This window comes from Bison bison, unplaced genomic scaffold, assembly GCF_000754665.1.
Source record: "Bison bison bison isolate TAMUID 2011002044 unplaced genomic scaffold, Bison_UMD1.0 scf7180017864134, whole genome shotgun sequence".
Classification (NCBI taxonomy): domain Eukaryota; kingdom Metazoa; phylum Chordata; class Mammalia; order Artiodactyla; family Bovidae; genus Bison; species Bison bison.
In genome coordinates, this window is record NW_011494706.1 from 8,478,459 (window position 1) to 8,498,253 (window position 19,795).

At 40.7% G+C, this 19,795-nt stretch overlaps 1 protein-coding gene across 4 annotated transcripts in view; it reads right to left on the reverse strand.

Annotated features, from left to right (window-relative positions):
* Positions 1 to 19,795, reverse strand: part of CDK14 (cyclin-dependent kinase 14) — a 668,333-nt gene that overhangs the window by 136,519 nt on the left and 512,019 nt on the right. For all 4 annotated transcript variants that reach the window (XM_010839815.1, XM_010839811.1, XM_010839814.1 and 1 more), the window contains one exon: positions 15,562 to 15,610. In XM_010839815.1, the coding sequence (XP_010838117.1) occupies positions 15,562 to 15,610 (49 nt within the window). The remainder of the gene's footprint in view (positions 1 to 15,561; positions 15,611 to 19,795) is intronic.

A 19,795-nucleotide genomic window follows, 5' to 3' on the forward strand; every position in this document is an offset into this window, starting at 1 on the left:
GTTCTCCAGGGGATCTTCCCAACCCAAGGAATGAACCCAGGTCTGCTGCATTGCAGGTGAATTCTTTACCAGCTGACCCACAAGGGAAGCCCAAGAATACTGGAGTGGGTAGCTTATCCGTTCTCCAGCGGATCTTCCTGACCCAGGAATCGAACTGGGGTCTCCTGCATTGCAGGTGGATTCTTTACCAACTGAGCTATGAGGGAAGCCCTATAGTCTAACTAAGATACAACCAAATAAATAAGCATTAAAAAAAAAATGTTGGCCATCCAAGTAGATGCCCAAAGTGGCAGACAGGTGCAGCCAATCAAACCATGGGGAAACACTGACTTCTCTATTTGAGATATCTTACTTGTTTTGCTGAAGGTTGAAAAAAAAATCAGTTGCTTATCTTACATATTTTATGGAGATCAGTTCAGTTCAGTTCAGTCGCTCGGTCATGTCCGACTCTTTGCAACCCCATGAATCACAGCACGCCAGGCCTCCCTGTCCATCACCAACTCCCGGAGTTTACTCAAACTCATGTCCATAGAGTCGGTGATGCCATCCAGCCATCTCATCCTCTGTCGTCCCCTTCTCCTCCTGTCCCCAACCACTCCCAGCATCAGAGTCTTTTCCAATGTGTCAACTTTTCACATGAGGTGGCCGAAGTACTGGAGTTTCAGCTTGAGCATCAGTCCTTCCAATGAACACCCAGGACTGATCTCCTTTAGAATGGACTGACTGGATCTCCTTGCAGTCCAAGGGACTCTCAGGAGTCTTCTCCAACACCACAGTTCAAAAGCATCAATTCTTCGGTGCTCAGCTTTCTTCACAGTCCAACTCTCACATCTATGTATGGCCACAGGAAAAACCATAGCCTTGACTAGATGGACCTCTGTTGGCAAAGTAATGTCTCTGTTTTTGAATATGCTATCTAAGTTGGTCATAACTTTCCTTCCAAGGAGTAAGCGTCTTTTAATTTCATGGCTGCAGTCACCATCTGCAGTGATTTTGGAGCCCCCCAAAATAAAGTCTGACACTGTTTCTCCACTGTTTCTGCATCTATTTCCCATGAAGTGATGGGACCGGATGCCATGATCTTTGTTTTCTGAATGTTGAGCTTTAAGCCAACTTTTTCATCCTCCTCTTTCACTTTCATCAAGAGGCTCTTTAGTTTCTCTTCACTTTCTGCCTTAAGGCTGGTGTCATCTGCATATCTGAGGTTATTGATATTTCTCCTGGCAATCTTGATTCCAGCTTGTGCTTCATCCAGCCCAGTGTTTCTCATGATGTACTCTGCATAGAAGTTAAATAAGCAGGGTGACAATATGCAGCCTTGACGTACTCCTTTTCCTATTTGGAACCAGTCTGTTGTTCCATGTCCAGTTCTAACTGTTGCTTCCTGACCTGAATATAGGTTTCTCAAGAAGTGGGTCAGGTGGTCTGGTATTCCCATCTCTTTCAGAATTTTCCACAGTTTATTGTGATCCACACAGTCAAAGGCTTTGGCATAGTCAATAAAGCAGAAATAGATGTTTTTCTGAAACTCTCTTGCTTTTTCGATGATCCAGCAGATGTTGGCAATTTGATCTCTGGTTCCTCTGCCTTTTCTAAAACCAGCTTGAACATCTGGAAGTTCTTGGTTCACGGAGATAAGTAGCTGGCTTCTAACCTTTTTTTTCCCTCCCAGACCATGCTGCCCCCTAGAGACCACAAGAATATACACATATGTGAAGATGCACTGGCTTCCTTGGTGGCTCAGAAAGTAAAGACTGCTGGCAAAGCAGGTGATCCAGGTTCGATCCCTGGGTTGGGAAGATTTCCCTGGAGGAGAGCATGGTAGCCCACTCCAGTATTCATGCCTGGAGAATCCCATGGACAGAGGAACGTGGTCAGTCCATGGGGTCACAAAGAGATAGACACAACCAAACAATTAACACTTTCACTTCCAATTGTTTCAAAGATAATGCATAAATAAAGGTCAGTTATATCCAAATTCGGAGAAGGCGATGGCACTCCACTCCAGTACTCTTGCCTGGAAAATCCCATGGACAGAGTAGCCTGGTAGGCTGCAGTCCATGGGGTCACGAAAAGTCGGACAGGACTGAGCGATTTCACTTTCACTTTTCCCTTTCATGCATCGGAGAAGGAAATGGCAACCCACTCCAGTGTTCTTGCCTGGAGCATCCCAAGGATGGGTGAGCCTGGTGGGCTGCCATCTATGGGGTTGCACAGAGTCGGACACGACTGAAGCGACTTAGCAGCAGCAGTATATCCAAATTAATAGCATCAGCAGTAAGATCTAGTGAAAAAGAAGAGAGGCGGTTGATTACATCTATTGTCCAAAAGGCTTTAGGATGAAGATGAGAAGCAACCAACATTTATAAACCTCGAATAAACCTTAGAGCTTCATGGGGAAGCTGAAGCTCCAGGATTTTGGCCATCTGACGTGAATGGAAAACTCACTGTAAAAGCCCCTGATTCTGGGAAAGATTAAGGGCAGAAGGAGAAGAGGGCATCAGAGGATGAGATCACTGATGGAATGGACATGGAGAGGTCGCAAAGAGTTGGCTACAACTGGGCAATCGAACAACAGCAACAATAAACCTTACCTCTTCCGCTGACATAAATATGAGAAATCATAAACAGCACTGTAGTCCTATAATGGCATTTTCCTGGAGAAATTTAAAAGCATGTCAACAGTCACGTTTCCTCCGTTTCAACTAGGGAGGAGAGAGTGTGAAGTAAGAGGAAGAAAAATGATTGGTGTGGCATGACCATTTTAATTAACATCTCCAAAGTATATCTAGTTTTGATATGAAACTTAATATATTAAAACAAGGCCCCGAGATGGGGAATAAAAGCCAATAAATTTAAGGAGTGCACGCGATTTTATCCCTGCTAAGAGTTTAATCTTTTAAACCTTGGCTGCAGTAAAGTGGTCAAAATCTGGCCTAAGAAATGAGAACTACTCTTCGTCTTGACTTCAAATCAATTCTTCCCCAACGATCATGCCATAAACAAACACACACACACACACACACACAGAGCTGGCATGTTTATTGGTTTATTCACTAAAGGATTTAGCTGGACAAACATCACAAAGATGATGGCTGATTTAATTGAATTTATGATCAAATGTTTTCCATTGCAGGAAGAGTGGGAAATCACTTATGGGGAGACTTGAATAATTCAAGGGAAGTTCTCTATTTGGCACTCTGTTTGTATATCAAGTCTTGAGGGATTAAATTCAGCTGAGGACCAGCAGAGAATCCACATACAGATACACAAAGATGTGCTGGCTAATAATGCAGTGAGGGCCAGAATATCGATCCCTTTGTGTTAACATTTCTATTCGTATATATGTCATTTATAGTCAGGGTAAGTAATAACAACCACACACAGACACGTCTCTCACTCTGACACTTCCATTTTAAATCACCACTGGATTTTTCTGATACCCCCCAAAATGTAGAAATGATCTAAAAATACTCTTGCAGATAAGACAAAATATAATTGACCTGCAGATTGTATATATGTGTGTTTAAGGCTTTTTCATGTATCTTTATTGTTTTTGTCAAAGACAAAATAAAATCTATTGTTATTCCCATGACGGATACAGCAAAGTAACATGGGACTTGTGCCTTGGGGTATGGACTTGGCTCAGTGTCTGAAAAAAAAGGCAGTTTCCTTTGGTGTCCCCTACCCATTTGATTGTCAGTGATGACAGGCGAACCAAACTAAAGTCGTGCTCCCAGCCTTTATTCTCTGTGTTTCTAAACATAAGTCTTCCCCATGCAGGAGCTGCAGTCAATAAGAATAATTACTTTGAGTCTCACAAATGAAACCCTCAGGTCAAGTGGACACCCAGGTTCTATGTAACTGGTTTGGGCTTACCCAGCAGCTTATGTACAGAGTTCATGTACATGTACGGAAGAGGTCTAAAAGATGCTTTGAACTTGGTAACAGTGCTTGTCTATGGGGCTTCTTTCACTTTAATTAGGAAAACTGTCTAATAAGATGAGTTTCAAGACCTAGGGTAAATCACAGTTTTCCATGAATTATGTACAACACTATTTGCTAACATATCACTCTTAGGAAGGAACTGCTGGGGAAGAGGACTTTTGTTTCTAAATAAGAAGTATTTTTAAAAAATTATCTGGTGTCCAAGAAATTCAGCATATGAATTTCTAGAAAGGCAGAAGGAATATTCCAGATATCTGAGGACCCTTTATAGCAGTGGTACTCATTTTCAAGGACAATTACTTATCTTGAAATGAATGAAACCCTTGGACTGGAAGGAAAGGGCAGGGCATGTTGAAAAACACAAGTGGGACGGGGGTGGAATGTAATCCTGCCAAGGGTCTTAAGGACTGAAAATCTGGGGCTCAGACTGGCTAGTGAGCTTCCTGAATATTAAATGGTTCAGAAGTAGATCTAAGATTGGAACTTGGCCCCTATCATACCAAAGCTTATGTAGCTTTCAAGTGATTTCTGGCCGTTTGCACCAATAATGAGCTTTCACGGGCATCTTTCCCCTTTTCTGTTCTTTTTTGACTTGTATCAGCAATATTTATTGATGTATTTTCACCAGATCAGTAGGACCACTGGCTGCCGAGCACATGTCAGAGGCACTTGTCAACACGAACAGTCTATTAACTGTCTCTTCACAACGAGGGGAAGTTGAGCCCCAGCTTTACAGAAAGTCTCCCCAAAGGATGAGGGGGACCCCTTGTCCTCACAAATGATTGGGTCCCTTGTCCAATCCTAATTTTCATGAAAATCAACCAAGGTCAAGTGTGAAGTGGGCGACAGTCGATACAAGAGATGACACTGTTGTTCAAATCATCTTTTCCAGTGACAACTTATGCTCATATTAATTTAGAGTCTGACGATTCACTAAATTCATAAACATTTACTTAATCAAAAGAAAAATGAAAAAAATAAGTGCTGAGGAAAGGGATCTCAAAGCCAGCAATTTTTAATAAATGAAGAGCAATACAATTTTCTGCATTTCTGTTCATGCTTAAAAATGTTACATATTTTTTCTTTCAACACCAAGGCAGTTTTATTCCAAAAAGTAAAACTGATTTAACATTTTGAAAATGTATCAATGTAATTTTCCAATTTAATAGAAAAAAAATTTTTAGGCTTTTTAATTTATTTTTTTATTGAAGGATAATTGCTTTACAGAGTTTTGTTGTTTTCTGTCAAACCTCAACATGAATCAGCTGTAGGTATACATATGTCCCCTCCCTTTTGAATCTCCCTCCCATCTCCCTCCCCATCTCACCCCTCTAGGTTGATACAGAGCCCCTGTTTGAGTTTCCAGAACCATAGAGCAAATTCCCGTTGGCTATCTATTTTACATATGGTAATGTATGTTTCCATGTTACTCTTTCCAAACATCTCACCCTCTCCTCCCCTCTCCTCATATCCATACGTCTATTCTCTATGTCTGTTTCTCCACTGCTGCCCTGTAAGTAAATCCTTTAGTACCATTTTTCTGGATTCCGTATATATGCATTAGAATATGACATTTATCTCCTTCTGAGTTACTTTAGGTGCGGCAATTTACAATGTTCTGAAGTTAAAGAACTAACATACGTCCCCACAGGGACCATGAGAGGCTTATTCAGTAGGTGGAGCTCCTCTCAACAGCATCTCATATGTGGATAAGGGGAAGTTGAGCCTCTCTGCATTTTCAGATCAGAGTCGAGGGAGTTCAAGGAGGCCGGGAAAACAGCAAAGACGTGAATTCTTCAGGGAGTTCAAAAAGGGTAGAGAGCTGCGTGTCTAACCCCTAGCAGTTCCCAACAGCAAAGAGTGGAGAGAACAGGAGAAGGAAATGCAGAGTGAAGGGATGAAGGGTGAACAGGAGAAGGGATGCAGACACCTGAAGTAGGCAGAGCTCTCAGGAAGGAAGAGCGTGGCCCTTGGAAGGAGGGGCAGGGGCGGCATGTCTGCTGGGTGCCCTGATACTTCCACCATTCCCTCTGCAGATTTATCACACTTATTGGGTCCTCCAGAGCTATTATCTTTTCAATGTTAGCCACTCAGTCATATCTGACTCTTTGTGACCCCATGGACTGTAGCCCACCAGGAACATCTGTCCACAGAGCTCTCCAGGCAAGAATACTGGAGTGGGTTGCCATTCCCTTCTCCAGGGAATCTTCCCAACCCAGGGATCAAACCTGCGTCTCCTGCATTGCAGGCGGATTCTTTAGCATCTGAGTCACTAGGGAGGCCCAGAGTTTTTACAAACAAAAGACAGAGGTGAGAAGCAAGCACATCAAGCAGGATCCTCAGGCACTTGAGTGTAAAATGCAAGGACTTCTGAGCACAGAGTTTCCAAGCATCAGACACCCACACTTGAATTACATTGGTGGGCACCTAAAATAAATGGATAGTTTACATGCTGAGCCACAGCTGTGTTGCCCAGTTTGGTAGATACCAGTGCTGGCTATTTACATTTAAATTACAGTAAGTCTCCCGCATTCGAACCTTCACACTGCAAACGCTCAAGATGTGAATGTGCCCTGTATGCTAGCCGCTGTACTGTACTATTGAACTTTTCAAGGTACTATATACTGCAAGATTAAAAATGCTCTCTTTATGTTTTACGTTTGTCTTTTACGTATTATTTCTGTGAAAAGTATTATAAACCAGTTACAGTACAGTACTCTATAGCCCATTGTGTTATTTGGGTACTTAGGCTGGCTTTGTTGGACTTAAACAAATCGGACTTACGAACATGCTCTCAGAATGGAACTTGTTGGTATGTAGGGCACTTACGGTAATTAAATTTAAACGAAATTTAAGATTCAGTTCCTAAGCCACATTTCAAGTACTCAGTGGCCACGGTGGGCTAATGGCTGTTGCCCTGGGCAATGGAGATTATAGATTTTCATCAACAGAGAAGGTTCTGCTGGACGGCACTGACCTACAGGGGAAAGAAACGTCAGGCCAAATTTTTACTTCTTAGAGATGATGAGCTTTCCTGAGAATAATCTCTTTTATTCTCTTTGCTAGGATGGAAACAGACTTTTTCCTTATATATAATTTTGAGCAGAGCTAATGTGAACCAGGCAATATGGGACCTTTAGGGTCAGGGGCCTATGCTTGTCACCTGATTAGCCAGAGATTGGGCAAAACAGGCAGTGTCTGACCGGATGACGGCTGGGTTTGCCTTCTCTGCTCTGCCTCACCCCGCAACTCATCACTGAGTAGGAAGAAACTCCAGTACAACTCATCACTGAATAGGAAACCTCAGTACAACTCATCACTGAATAGGAAACCCCAGTAAAACTCATCACTGAGTAGGAAACCCCAGTAAAACTCATGAAAAGCAGAAAGGCCCAATGATGTCCTCTCACCCATCCATTCCTGAAGCCTGTGAATGTGTTACTTTTCAAGCAAAAGGGACCCACCCTGAGGGTGCAACTAAGGTCTTAAAATAGAAAGGTTAAGCTGGATTGTACAATTTGGAAGAAGGGACCTTTCTCTTCCTGGAGGCAGAATAGATGGGACAAAAGGGCAAGAGAGAGACAGAGTTTGAAGTATGAGGAGACTTGTTGCACGGATGCTGGTTTAAAGAAGGAGGTGGCATGATGACAGGGAATATACATGGCCTTCAAGAGCTGGGGGAGGTCCCCATCTGACAACCAGAAAGGAAATGGGACCTCAGTCCAACAGCCATAAGGAACTAAGCTCTGCAAACTATCTGAATAAGGCTGGAAGCAGATTCTCCCCAAGAGCCCTGAGACAGGGACCAGCTACCAATACCTTGTTTTTGGCCTTGTCAGACCGAGATCAAAGAAACCAGCTGAGCCCAAGAGAAGACAACACATTTGTGGTGTCTTACAGCAATAAATTTGTGGTAATATTCTACAGCAGCCACAGAATACAAATACACCATTTTATATTGTGGAGAAGCAGACAACCTCCTCAGTTCACACTTCAAGGATCTGTTTTGGAGAACAGTTCAAGAAAGCCTAATTCTACCGTCCTTTCAGGGAAACGAGCAGCCCAGCTGCTCTTGGAAACTCTTTGCTGTTTCAGAAGTGTGGTTGGGTTTTATCCCTTAATAAGCTGATGGGAGAAAGAAGGTTTTAGCTGCACCAGAAGTGTGTACTTTTGAATGAACAGTCCAACACATAATCTGAAAGGATGAAAAACAACGGCTATTGCCAACTCCCAAGCCTGGCACGTACTGCCAATTAGTAAGAGGGAAGATGGATGGTTTCTGCCTATCAGAAGGGAAACGAAAAACCTAAAATGTAGCAAATGGCATGGGGCCTGCCCTGAGCTGTCACCAGGAGTTACTAATGTCAGCGAATTCTTTGCTACACAAAGAAAGACATGGATGACACGAAATCTGGCAATGACACGAAATGACAGAGGATAATTTCTTGGGCCAGTGGGAGTTGTGTGGAATGGGCAACAAATTCCACCAGCAGGGTCGGAGTGGGTGGCTGGCAGGCCCTTCATCTCCAGCCCTTGTCTTGTCACCAACCCGCCTTCATGCCAATGGCACATTACCCAGCAGTGGCAGGAGACACCTTTGTTGATGGTGTGGGTGGTCAGTCTGCTACAAACACTATTCCGTAGGAGAGAGGAAATCGGGTCTGTACTCCATCCCCGCTCTCCCACTGCTGAAAACCTAGACCTGGAATGAACGACACCACGCCCCAGAAGAGATCTCCTGACCCAGAGTCACAGTGAGAGCAACAACAATAAAAAAAATCAGGTACCGATAACCCTGTTTGAATATCAGGGTTTTCAAAATGACAATATTTCCTAAGATTCACTCTGGGGCATACCATCTAAGTTGTAACTCCCAATAGCATGGATCGAATGTCCTCAGCATGCTTTTTATTTCAAGCTATAAAGTAAAGATGATAATATCTGCCCTACCTTCCAATATTGTTATAAGCATATGAAGATGGCACAACATACGTGAGAGCCAATTCTATATTGCAAAGGGCTGTCCGATGGTTTATTACCCATCACAGTCAGGACTCGGAGAAGGCAATGGAAACCCACTCCAGTACTCTTGCCTGGAAAATCACAGGGACGGCGGAGCCTGGTGGGCTGCAGTCCATGGGGTCGCACAGAGTTGGACACGACTGCAGCGACTTAGCAGCAGCAGCATCAGGACTATGGATTAGTGAGTGTATGTCAGGCTTTTTACCAGGTGCCTCTCACATGTTATCACTTTATGCTGTAGCTACTATCAGTGATCAGGGCTAGGCCTTTGACAGATTTGCCAGCTTTTGCTTAGACAGCCTTGTCTTCATCCCCTGGTAGCTGCCTCCAACGTGCATCTCTGGACAGACTTTTTTTTTTTTTTTCCTCTTGTGGCTGTGCCATGTGGCATGTGGAACTTCCTTTACCAGGGATTGAACCCATGCCTCCTGCAGTGCAAGCACAGAGTCTTAACCACTGGGCCACCAGAGAAGTTCTGGACAGACTTTTATGCTGTCTTCTTTGACTCCCACCAGAGCCTGGAAGGCATTTCCTACTTGAGGACCTCCTCCTCTTTCCCCTTCAAGAATCTACTCTTTGGTTTTCTAGAAGAATTGCTCTCTGTTCAGTGGCAAGGGGGTTAATAGATCAGATAAACATTATACCTCCATAATGCTTTCAGTAACTGAACTAATGATTCATCCTTCTGAAAATAAGTCACCCCAGAAACTGCTCTGAACTGTGATTTTTTTTTTGTAAGCAGGCAGGTGAGACCAGGAGCTTCTGAACAATACCATGTGTGGGTGTCCAAGGTCAGGACAAGAGACCTGCTTGGATATGACTGTCCAAGTGTTAAAAATCACATTTTTAAGGGTGTGGAGAGGAACTACATCCCTCGTAGCCTCCGATGCTAGACTCAAATCCCCAGAGCTGGGCAGTCGACAACTGCAGCTCAGTTCATCCTCTGAGTGAAGAGAAAGGGATTCCAAAATGTCTGCTTTACTGTCCGTTTTACTGCTTGTTACATTAATAAACCCATCCCTAAAAAGGTGATGGACGATGTAAAGAACAATCTCTTTGAAAATATGCTGAGAAGAAATCTCCAGGCACTAAATATATTAAAACTGTTACTCTGAAGTAAACAGAATTATAACAAAAATGATCAACAATGAGAAAAAAAAAAAGTGAAACTGGAAAAAGAGGATTCAAAGATCTGGCTCAACTCAACTGCTCCCCCTAGTGTCAAAAACTGTTCTTACCTTCCTCTAAGATTTTTAAGCAACTGTAGAGAAATCGAAAGCTTGGACTTCCTCTGCAATACATTATTACTTTAGAAAATTTTAGGTCGACTTCGAACAATAAGGCAGAGTAGAAAACAGGGCTTTTCTTTCTTGAGAAGTCACCTACTTGTATCTTAATGGAATGCAATAACATATGATAAGAAATACACAGTAGAGAACCACCAATTTAAATATACAGAGTGAGATTTATGTTACTCCTCTAAATATTATTTTAAATACATTGTGCTTTATGAACACGGAACACAACTTTCTAGCAAGCCATTGCCACTTTAAAAATATGTTTTGGAAGTTAATCATCAAATTAGATAAAACGTTCAAAGAAAGTTCAAGAATGCCAAGCAAGAAAACACTTCTAAAGCTCCTAAATGAGGGTTTGCGACTCTACTGGTATCTGACAATACATGCATGTTATCGTCTCTATTTTTGCATTTCCGTAAGGGTTTTCTCATTGTAATGTCTCTGAATTTATTGCACATCTTAAAGTGTCATCTTTTCTTTTTTTGAATTCTTAGGGAAATCTAGTTGGACTTACTAACTAGAAGGCTTATAAGCAGAACTAAAGCATGGAGGTGGAGGGAGTAGAAAAGGCTGGCTAACACCTGTTCAGTGTCTGTGGACATGCTTTGCTTTATCAGCCATGAAATTTGTTTTCCAAATCTGACTTGGTGGTTTATCCTTAGTTCTCTTTTTGCTACTTTCAAACCTCCAAAATTGTTCAGCTGCTAAAAAGTTCCAAAACAAGCAAATGCATTCCTGGAATCCTACCCTTAACTTTGCTGGATAATATATACTAAGGCTTCTTCTCCAGCCAAAATAATAAAAGATCTTTTAAGTGGGTGGAATTCTTGGTTGATTGCACATGCATGCCAATGTCAGACAACTATAAATAGAGAGATCTGGAAGAAAAATAGGGGGACTCTTTATAACTCCAAGGAAATAAAATGGAATGTTTTGAAGGCCACTGGAAAACAGAACATGTATTTATAAAATTAAGATTTGTCTCCCTTTAGTCCAAAATCCCCTTCAAGCAAGAGAGAAACCACATGGATCATAAAATTCCAGTAGGAAGGAATAAAAGGACCTTCTTTTCTATATTAATATGTATTTATTATTCTCGATCCTATAATCAAGACTTCTTCTTTATATTGTCCTTTTCAGTTTAGATATCTGCTGAATCTTTTTGATATTTTTCTCTGATCACTGCATTGTTTCACCAGAATACTAAAAAACTCTTTCAAAGGATAAAACGATGCCCATGGTCACTGGTATAAATGAAGTCAGCAGGGAATTGCATGGGAGTTACCTAGGGCAGACTTGGTCCCAAAATAAACTGGGTCACTTGTTACAGCTGTTCAAAGAGATGTAAGGCTTCATTTCTCAAGAAATTCTTACTCTTAGGCAGGTTAACATACCCACTAGCTTAAACAGCTGTGTTAATACATATTCTTAAAGACAGTGTTTCTTAATTCTGAACAGTGACTTACACTTGTCTATTAACCTGCTCATCTTATATTAACCTGTCTAAACTGAATTCAAACCAGCCCTTGCAAATTAGTTCACTTTATTTTGAGCCTATTACTGCTGTACAAGAGAATTTAGCAATTGCTTTGGTTTCGTAATTGTGCTGTCGACGAGCAAATTAGTTAGCAGCAAAGGAGAAAGCCAGCATTTGCCTAATTGTCCTTAAATGCCATTCTTCCAAATCCAGACTCCCTTCTTAAGGCAGAGATGTTGACATGTCAATGATGGTTACAAGGTCACAAGTCCATTTGGAGGAAGGATCAATAATATAATTCATATCTCAGAATTCTTACTTCTCTGTAAATCACATTGGGTTCAAATTGGTTGGAGGCTCCAGTATCACTTTAAGGGCTCAGTACATGACGGATACCAGAAAATCATATTTTTATAATATTTTTAGTGATGAATCTATTACTTGGTGTTTTGTGAAATAAACCCTTAAGGCAGCAACAACAACAACAACAGAAGACTTGTGGGGATTTGAAAGTAGCATGGTTCTAAACATATCATGTTTATAATTTTAAAACATTACTTCAAAAGCTCAATTTTAATATTTTCCCTAAAATGCTTTTAAAGTAATCTAAGGGTGGGACTCTATTAAATGACTATGAATTAATCCTAGGTTTTTTAAAAAGGCATATGTGACTGTATAAATAATGATATTAACTGCAATTCTATCAAATGATTTAAAAGACTTGACATAAAAATACATCTTTCCTTTAGTTTTTTAGAACTTGTTTTTAGTAGCAAAAATATAAATCCTATGTTCACAGAAAACGCAAATAAAAAATATTTCTCAAGTGACACCTTAAAGAGAAACGGCGTCCTTATTTTGTGAAAAATCATATTCTGAATTATTTGCCCTCAAAAGTAAAATCATATTTACTAAATCTAGCATCTTTTAAGAAAAAATTCGAGATTGAGCACAATGTCCAGTTCTCAAAATTTCTACAGCAGCAATACTGGAGGGTTAGCCAGCCTAATTTTGTTAGTGATGTTTATCACTTTTATTGTGACCTGATGCTGAAGCTGAAGCTCCAATACTTGGGCCACCTGACTCAAAGGGCTGACTCATTGGAAAAAAATCCTTATACAGGAAAGACTGAAGGCTAAAGGAGAAGGGGGCGGCAAAGGATGAAATAATCAGAAAGCATCACCGACTCAATGGACATAAGTTTGGGCAAACTCTGGGAGACAGTGGAGGACAGAGGAGCCGAGCTTGCTGCAGTGCATGGGGTTGCAAAGTCAGACACATCTTAGCGACTGAAAAACAAGACCCGTGACATGAACAGCACCTCTCAGAGAAAGGAAAGCATCAGGTCTTAGGTGGTGAGAATGAAGCAAAGCAATGCAAAGCTTGACTAGTACTTCCATTGTTTTTTCTTTTTGAAAGACACGAGACAGCCTAGCTTCTCCTGAGACAGAGTGACGTAAATGGACAAAAGTATCTCCTCTGAGAGGCGTCCCACTAGTCACCATGAATGGCTGAACAAAAAGAGGCCATCCATCTGGGCATACAGATGGTAGGTGCTGAATATAAGATGCGAAGATGAGAGACTGGAGTGGGTCAGGTGTAGATGCTGTTGGGTGCCATCTACAGGAGGACAGCGGACCCAACATCATGTAGCATCGTCAACTGCTCTCCCCTCCCCTGTCTTTCTTTTCTGTTGACATAGAAGAACTGTATTTATTTTTGAGATGAAGCACGTGATAAAACAGCATGTTTGTATTCTCACATGTAACATACACAATTTTGGAGTCTGAATGAATATGCACTAAAATATTAAAACTGACTTATTTAGAAGAAGAAAAGGTAACTGAGCATTAAAGAAAAGCCTACCTAGATGTACTTTAGTTTACTACAATAGACAGCATTTTCGAATCATGGTGGCAGCTATCATGGACTGCCTGTACCTAACTGCCATTCCTCTTTCCTCCCTACTAACAAAACCCTGCCTTAGAGGCAGCAAGATGTCAGGGCCGGGGACAAAGCGGTCCACCCCTCCCTTTTCACCAAGGCCCAGCCAACGGAGGGTATGCGGTCCGCCCCATCAGAGAGACATAGGGATAAATCTCTTTGGGCATCTCCAAGATATTCCTCCCTGATACGAGCAGGATGGGGAGAAAGTTCCCTTACTGCTGTCTACTTTGCTTCCTGCTTTGGTTCTAGACACTGTCATTTGAAGAAATGCTGCTGAGTTGTTACAGCCACTTTGTAACACCAAGGATGACAGAACAAACACATCCAAGAAAATCTTGAGGTCTTCCTGCCCTGTCCTTTCTCAGCTACTCTAAGTGGATGAAAATTGCCATTTATTTTCCTGGGCCATTTGTAAGTCATTTCAGCTCTGTCCCTCTGAAGGAAGGAAATGGAGGGTTAGCTAAACCGAAGGCTGTTCTCCACAAACACTACTCTGTATAGATCCGCCAGTTTTTCTGTTACTTCAGAGATGGAGTTAGGAGATTCAACTGCTTTATCAAGAATTGTTTCATAAAGTGGATACCAGGTTGGTCAAAACTATTGAGCAGTTATGAGAAACGTGTTTGATGATTTAATTAAAACGGGAACTGTATACTGAAGATAGTACCTGGTATATGAAAGCACTTAATTAAAATATGTTAGACCATTGATCAGTAAGTTAGGGTGGAGGAAGTTAAAAGGGTGAGGAACACACACAGAATGTCCCCACTCAGCTGAGGGCGTGCTGCCCAGGGGAGATTCTGTAGATATTAAGAACTGACCTTTCAAATGGGAAATGTGAAGTTCTGTGTTAGACAAAAATAATTATATGGTGTGTTCTTCTAAGTATGAATTTAATCAAAATAAACTGCCAAATCTTTCAAAGAATCCACTGAAGAATTTAATGTATTCATTTCATGAGTTCCTCATAATAAGCTGTCTGATGTTATCTACTGACATCATTGATTAAAGGCATTTTTATTATAAAAAGTTTCTATTTTTTTCCATAATTGATGACATATAAAATTAAACATGTCAAAAGAGTAAAAAGGGAGACAATAACACTAAATTCCCTGTAGGCAAAATTTTGTTATGACAAATAATATTTAATCAAAGCAGAACCAGTTACCTTTTCCCCCAACATAATTCTTGAGATGTGATGCTCACAATCAAATGGGAGTGACTCAATTACTCTGCTTCCTAACTTTCAAAGATTTACTAGCAGTCTGGCTTACAAAAAAAAAAAAAAAACAAACCCTGAATCACTTGAGACACTCAGATCATCAGACGTCACCAAATTTTGAAACCAATCAATAAAACAATTTCAACAAGGTGTGATGACAGAATAGAAATTAAATCAACAGTGTACATATACTCCAAGTGGCACATGTACTTAGCTTCCCATTAAGGCTCAGGGGAAAAAAAATTAGGTAAACTGAAAACATTTGAAAGATCAGTTTCATCTAGCTCAAAGGTTGTCACCAACATTAATCAGATCAGAAAGTCAGTGGATATATTGTACTTAAGAAACATCATTTTAGGATGCTAAAACATTTCTTGGAATCTAGTTAGAAGAAGAGACACCACAGTGAATTTCAAAATTAACAACTCTAAAGCAATGAATACAACCTCACTCTGCTCATAGAAGAGTGTTGGCTCAGGTGAAACACAGGGGCTGGCGAATAGGACTAAATAACTGTCTAGTGGCTAAACGAATGGATGAATAGATAATTGGGTGAACAAATGAAAGAATGTCATGAGAAACTTATCAGGAGAGTTTCAAAAATTAAGAGAGAGAAAGATAAAGCATAATCTGCATTAAAAACTTACTTATTCCATGCTTGTCTAAGGTTTTTAGAGCTGTACAGGGTAAAGCGTTCTGAAATAAAAAAGAAAAATGATAAACAGTCTTTATTTCAAATGTCCATATTGACAGTATGTTTAAAAAAAAAAACTTTTAAAATGTTACTGTTGGATTTAGCCATAGTTATGCTAGACAAACTAGGTCTTCACCTCAGATTAAACAGTTATAAAGAGTCAACCAAGAAGAGCTTAACACTTTAAGCAACGAAAGATTGTCTTCTTTTGTCTAGAGTGGCTTGTTTCATAACCTGGCTTCCTAGTAATTCTTTCTTAGAATAAGTTTTAACTGGGCTGAAAAAAGAAATACAAGTTCCAAACCTGCAAACTATAGGCACATTTATAGAAGAATACTGCCACACCAGTCCAGTGAAACCTGCTATTTTCTCAATGAAGACATCTCTCTTTTTTTTTTAACATTTTAAAATGTTTATTTTTAATTAAAAAAAATTTTATACAGTTTTTAAAGGTTACTTTCCATTTACAATTATTACAAAATATTGGCTGTATTCCCCGTTTCTATGATACATTCTGGAGCCTATCTTATACCCAGCAGTTTGTGCCTCCAATTCCCCACCTCTACACTGCTCCTCCACCCCCTACCCCACTGGTAAACACCAGTTTGTTCTCTGTATCCATCTGTCTGCTTCTTTTTGGTTATTTTCACTAGTTTGTTGTATTTTTTTAGATCCCACATATAAGTGATACAGCATTTGTTGTTCTCTGTCTTATTTCACATAGCATAATGCCTTCCAAGTCCATCCATGTTAGTTCATTCCTGGGTTCTTCATTTCTCCCTACGTTTCCACGTTTTTGTCTGGGGTCCTTTTCTTCTACTTCAAGGACTCCCTTTATTCTTGTTGTAGTGCAGGACTTGGAATGTTTGTATATTCTCTAGAACATGAGGTCGTATGGCACCCCACTCCAGTACTCTTGCCTGGAAAATCCCATGGACGGAGGAGCCTGGTAGGCTGCAGTCCATGGGGTCGCTAAGAGTCGGACACCACTGAGCGACTTCACTTTCACTTTTCACCTTCATGCTTTGGAGAAGGAAATGGCAACCCACTCCAGTGTTCTTGCCTGGAGAATCCCAGGGACGGGGGAGCCTGGTGGGCTGCTGTCTATGGGGTCGCACAGAGTTGGACACGACTGAAGCGACTCAGCAGCAGCAGCAACATGCTAAGGAAAATAAGTCAGACAAAGACAGAAACTGCACGATCTGTCTTCTGTGTGGAATCTAAAGAAATACTTAAACTCGTGGAAGCAGAGAGCAGACAAGAGCTGTGGCTGAGGTGCAGGGCTGGAGATGGGCAAAGAGATGGAAGCAGTCAAAGGGTATGAACTTCCAGTTATAAGATGAATAGGTTCTGGGGCTGTTATGTAAAGCGTGGTGACTATAGTTAACAATACTGCATTGCATATTTACTTGAAAGTTGCCAAGACAGTAGATTTTCAAAGCTCTCACTACAAAATAAAAAATTGAAACTATGTGAAGTAATGGCTGTGTTAACCAAACTTAAGGCAGCATTCTGTAATATATTCACATATAAAATAACTGTGTTGTATATATTAGACTTACACAGTGCTGTCAGTTATAACCCAATATAGTTGAGGGAAAAGACGGTGTTCTACCAAATAAAACATGGAGGTCTGATGTAGAGTGCAAGGGACACTTTGGGTTGGGTGGCGAAGGAAGGTGAATTTCAAATAAAACAGTCAATCAACACAATAAACAAAGATCCCACTGGAAACCTGGGTGGAGTTTCATTGAAATATGTATTTATCTGAAAAGGCTGATATATAATTTTTGTATATAAAAATATATTGTATCTTTCCATTTATTTAAAATATTTTTTGATTATGCAATTTTACCTATAGGAATTTACTTAAAAAGTGAATTGAATGTAAAAGTCAAGTGAACAAAAATATATGCACAAGAATATTTATCAAACAACTTTTTTTTCACTGAAGAACAGTGATTTACAATACTATACAAATTTCAGGTGTAAAACATAGGGATTCAATATTTTTATAGATTACATGTCATTTAAAGTTATTACAAAATAATGGCTATATCTCTCTGTGCTGTACAATAAATCCTTGTTATTTATTTAACTTACACACGCTCAGTTCGGTTCAGTCGCCCAGTCATATCCGACTTTTTGTGACCCCATGAATCGCAGCACGCCAGGCCTCCCTGTCCATCACCAACTCCCGGAGTCCACCCAAACCTATGTCCACTGAGTTGGTGATGCCATCCAACCATCTCATCCTCTGTCGTCCCCTTCTCCTCCTGCCCTCAATCTTTCCCAGCATCAGGGTCTTTTCCAATGAGTCAGCTCTTCGCATCAGGTGGCCAAAGTGTTGGGAGTTTCAGCTTCAACATCAGTCCTTCCAAAGAACACCCAAGACTGATCTCCTTTAGGATGGACTGACTGGATCTCCTTGCAGTCCAAGGGACTCTCAAGAGTCTTCTCCAACACCACAGTTCAAAAGCATCAATACTTTGGCTCTCAGCTTTCTTTATAGTCCAACTCTCACATCCATACATGACCACTGGAAAAACCAGAGCCTTGACTAGACGGACCTTTGTTGGCAAAGTAATGTGTCTGCTTTTTAATATGCTCTCTAGGTTGGTCATAACTTTCCTTCCAAGGAGTAAGCGTCTTTTAATTTCATGGCTGCGCAGTGATTTTGGAGCCCCCCAAAATAAAGTCTGACACTGTTTCCACTGTTTCCCCATCTATTTCCCATGAAGTGATGGGATCAGATGCCATGATCTTAGTTTTATGAATGTTGAGCTTTAAGCCAACTTTTTCACTCTTCTCTTCAACTTTCATCAAGAGGTTTTTTAGCTCCTCTTCACTTTCTGCCATAAGGGTGGTGTCATCTGCAGATCTGAGGTTATTGATATTTCTCCTAGCAATCTTGATTCCAGGTTGTGCTTCTTCCAGCACAGCGTTTCTCATGATGTACTCTGCATAGAAGTTAAATGAAAAGGTTGACAATATACAGCCTTGACATACTTCTTTTCCTATTTGGAACCAGTCTGTTGTTCCATGTTCAGTTCTAACTGTTGCTTCCTGACCTGCATATAGGTTTCTCAAGAGGCAGGTTAGGTGGTCTGGTATCCCCATCTCTTTCAGAATTTTCCACAGTTTATTGTGATCCACACAGTCAAAGGCTTTGGAATAGACAATAAAACAGTAATAGATGTTTTTCTGGAACTCTCTTGCTTTTTCATTGATCCAGCAGATATTGGCAATTTGATCTCTGGCTCCTCTGCCTTTTCTAAAACCAACTTGAACATCTGGAAGTTCATGGTATTGCTGAAGCCTGGCTTGGAGAATTTTGAGCATTACTTTACTAGCGTGTGAAATGAGTGCAATTGTGTGGTAGTTTGAGCATTCTTTGGCAATGCCTTTCTTTGGGAATGGAATGAAAACTGACCTTTTCCAGTCCTGAGGCCACTGCTGAGTTTTCCAAATTTGCTGGCATATTGAGGGCAGCACTTTCACAGCATCGTCTTTCAGGATTTGAAATAGCTCAACTGGAATTCCATCACCTCCACTAGCTTTGTTCATAGTGATGCTTTCTAAGGCCCACTTGACTTCACGTTCCAGGATGTCTGGCTTTAGTTGAGTGATCACGCCATCATCATTATCTGGGTCGTGAAGATCTTTTTTGTACAGTTCTTCTGTATATTCTTGCCACCTCTTCTTAATATCTTCTGCTTCTGTTAGGTCCATACCATTTCTGACTTTTATCAAGCCTATCTTTGAATGAAATGTTCCCTTGGTATCTCTAATTTTCTGGAAGAGATCTCTAGTCTTTCCCATTCTGTTGTTTTCCTCTATTTCTTTATATTGATAACTGAGGAAGGCTTTCTTATCTCTCCTTGCTATTCTTTGGAACTTTGTGTTCAGATGCTTATATCTTTCTTTTTCTCCTTTGCTTTTTGCTTCTCTTCTTTTCACAGCTATTTTTAAGGCATCCTCAGACAGCCATTTTGATTTTTTGCATTTCTTTTCCATGGGGATGGTCTTGATCCCTGTCTCCTGTACAATGTCACAAACCTCATTCCATAGTTCATCAGGCACTCTATGTATCAGACCTAATCCCTAAAATCTATTTCTCATTTCCACTGTATAATCATAAAGGATTTGATTTAGGTCATACCTGAATGGTCTAGTGGTTTTCCCTA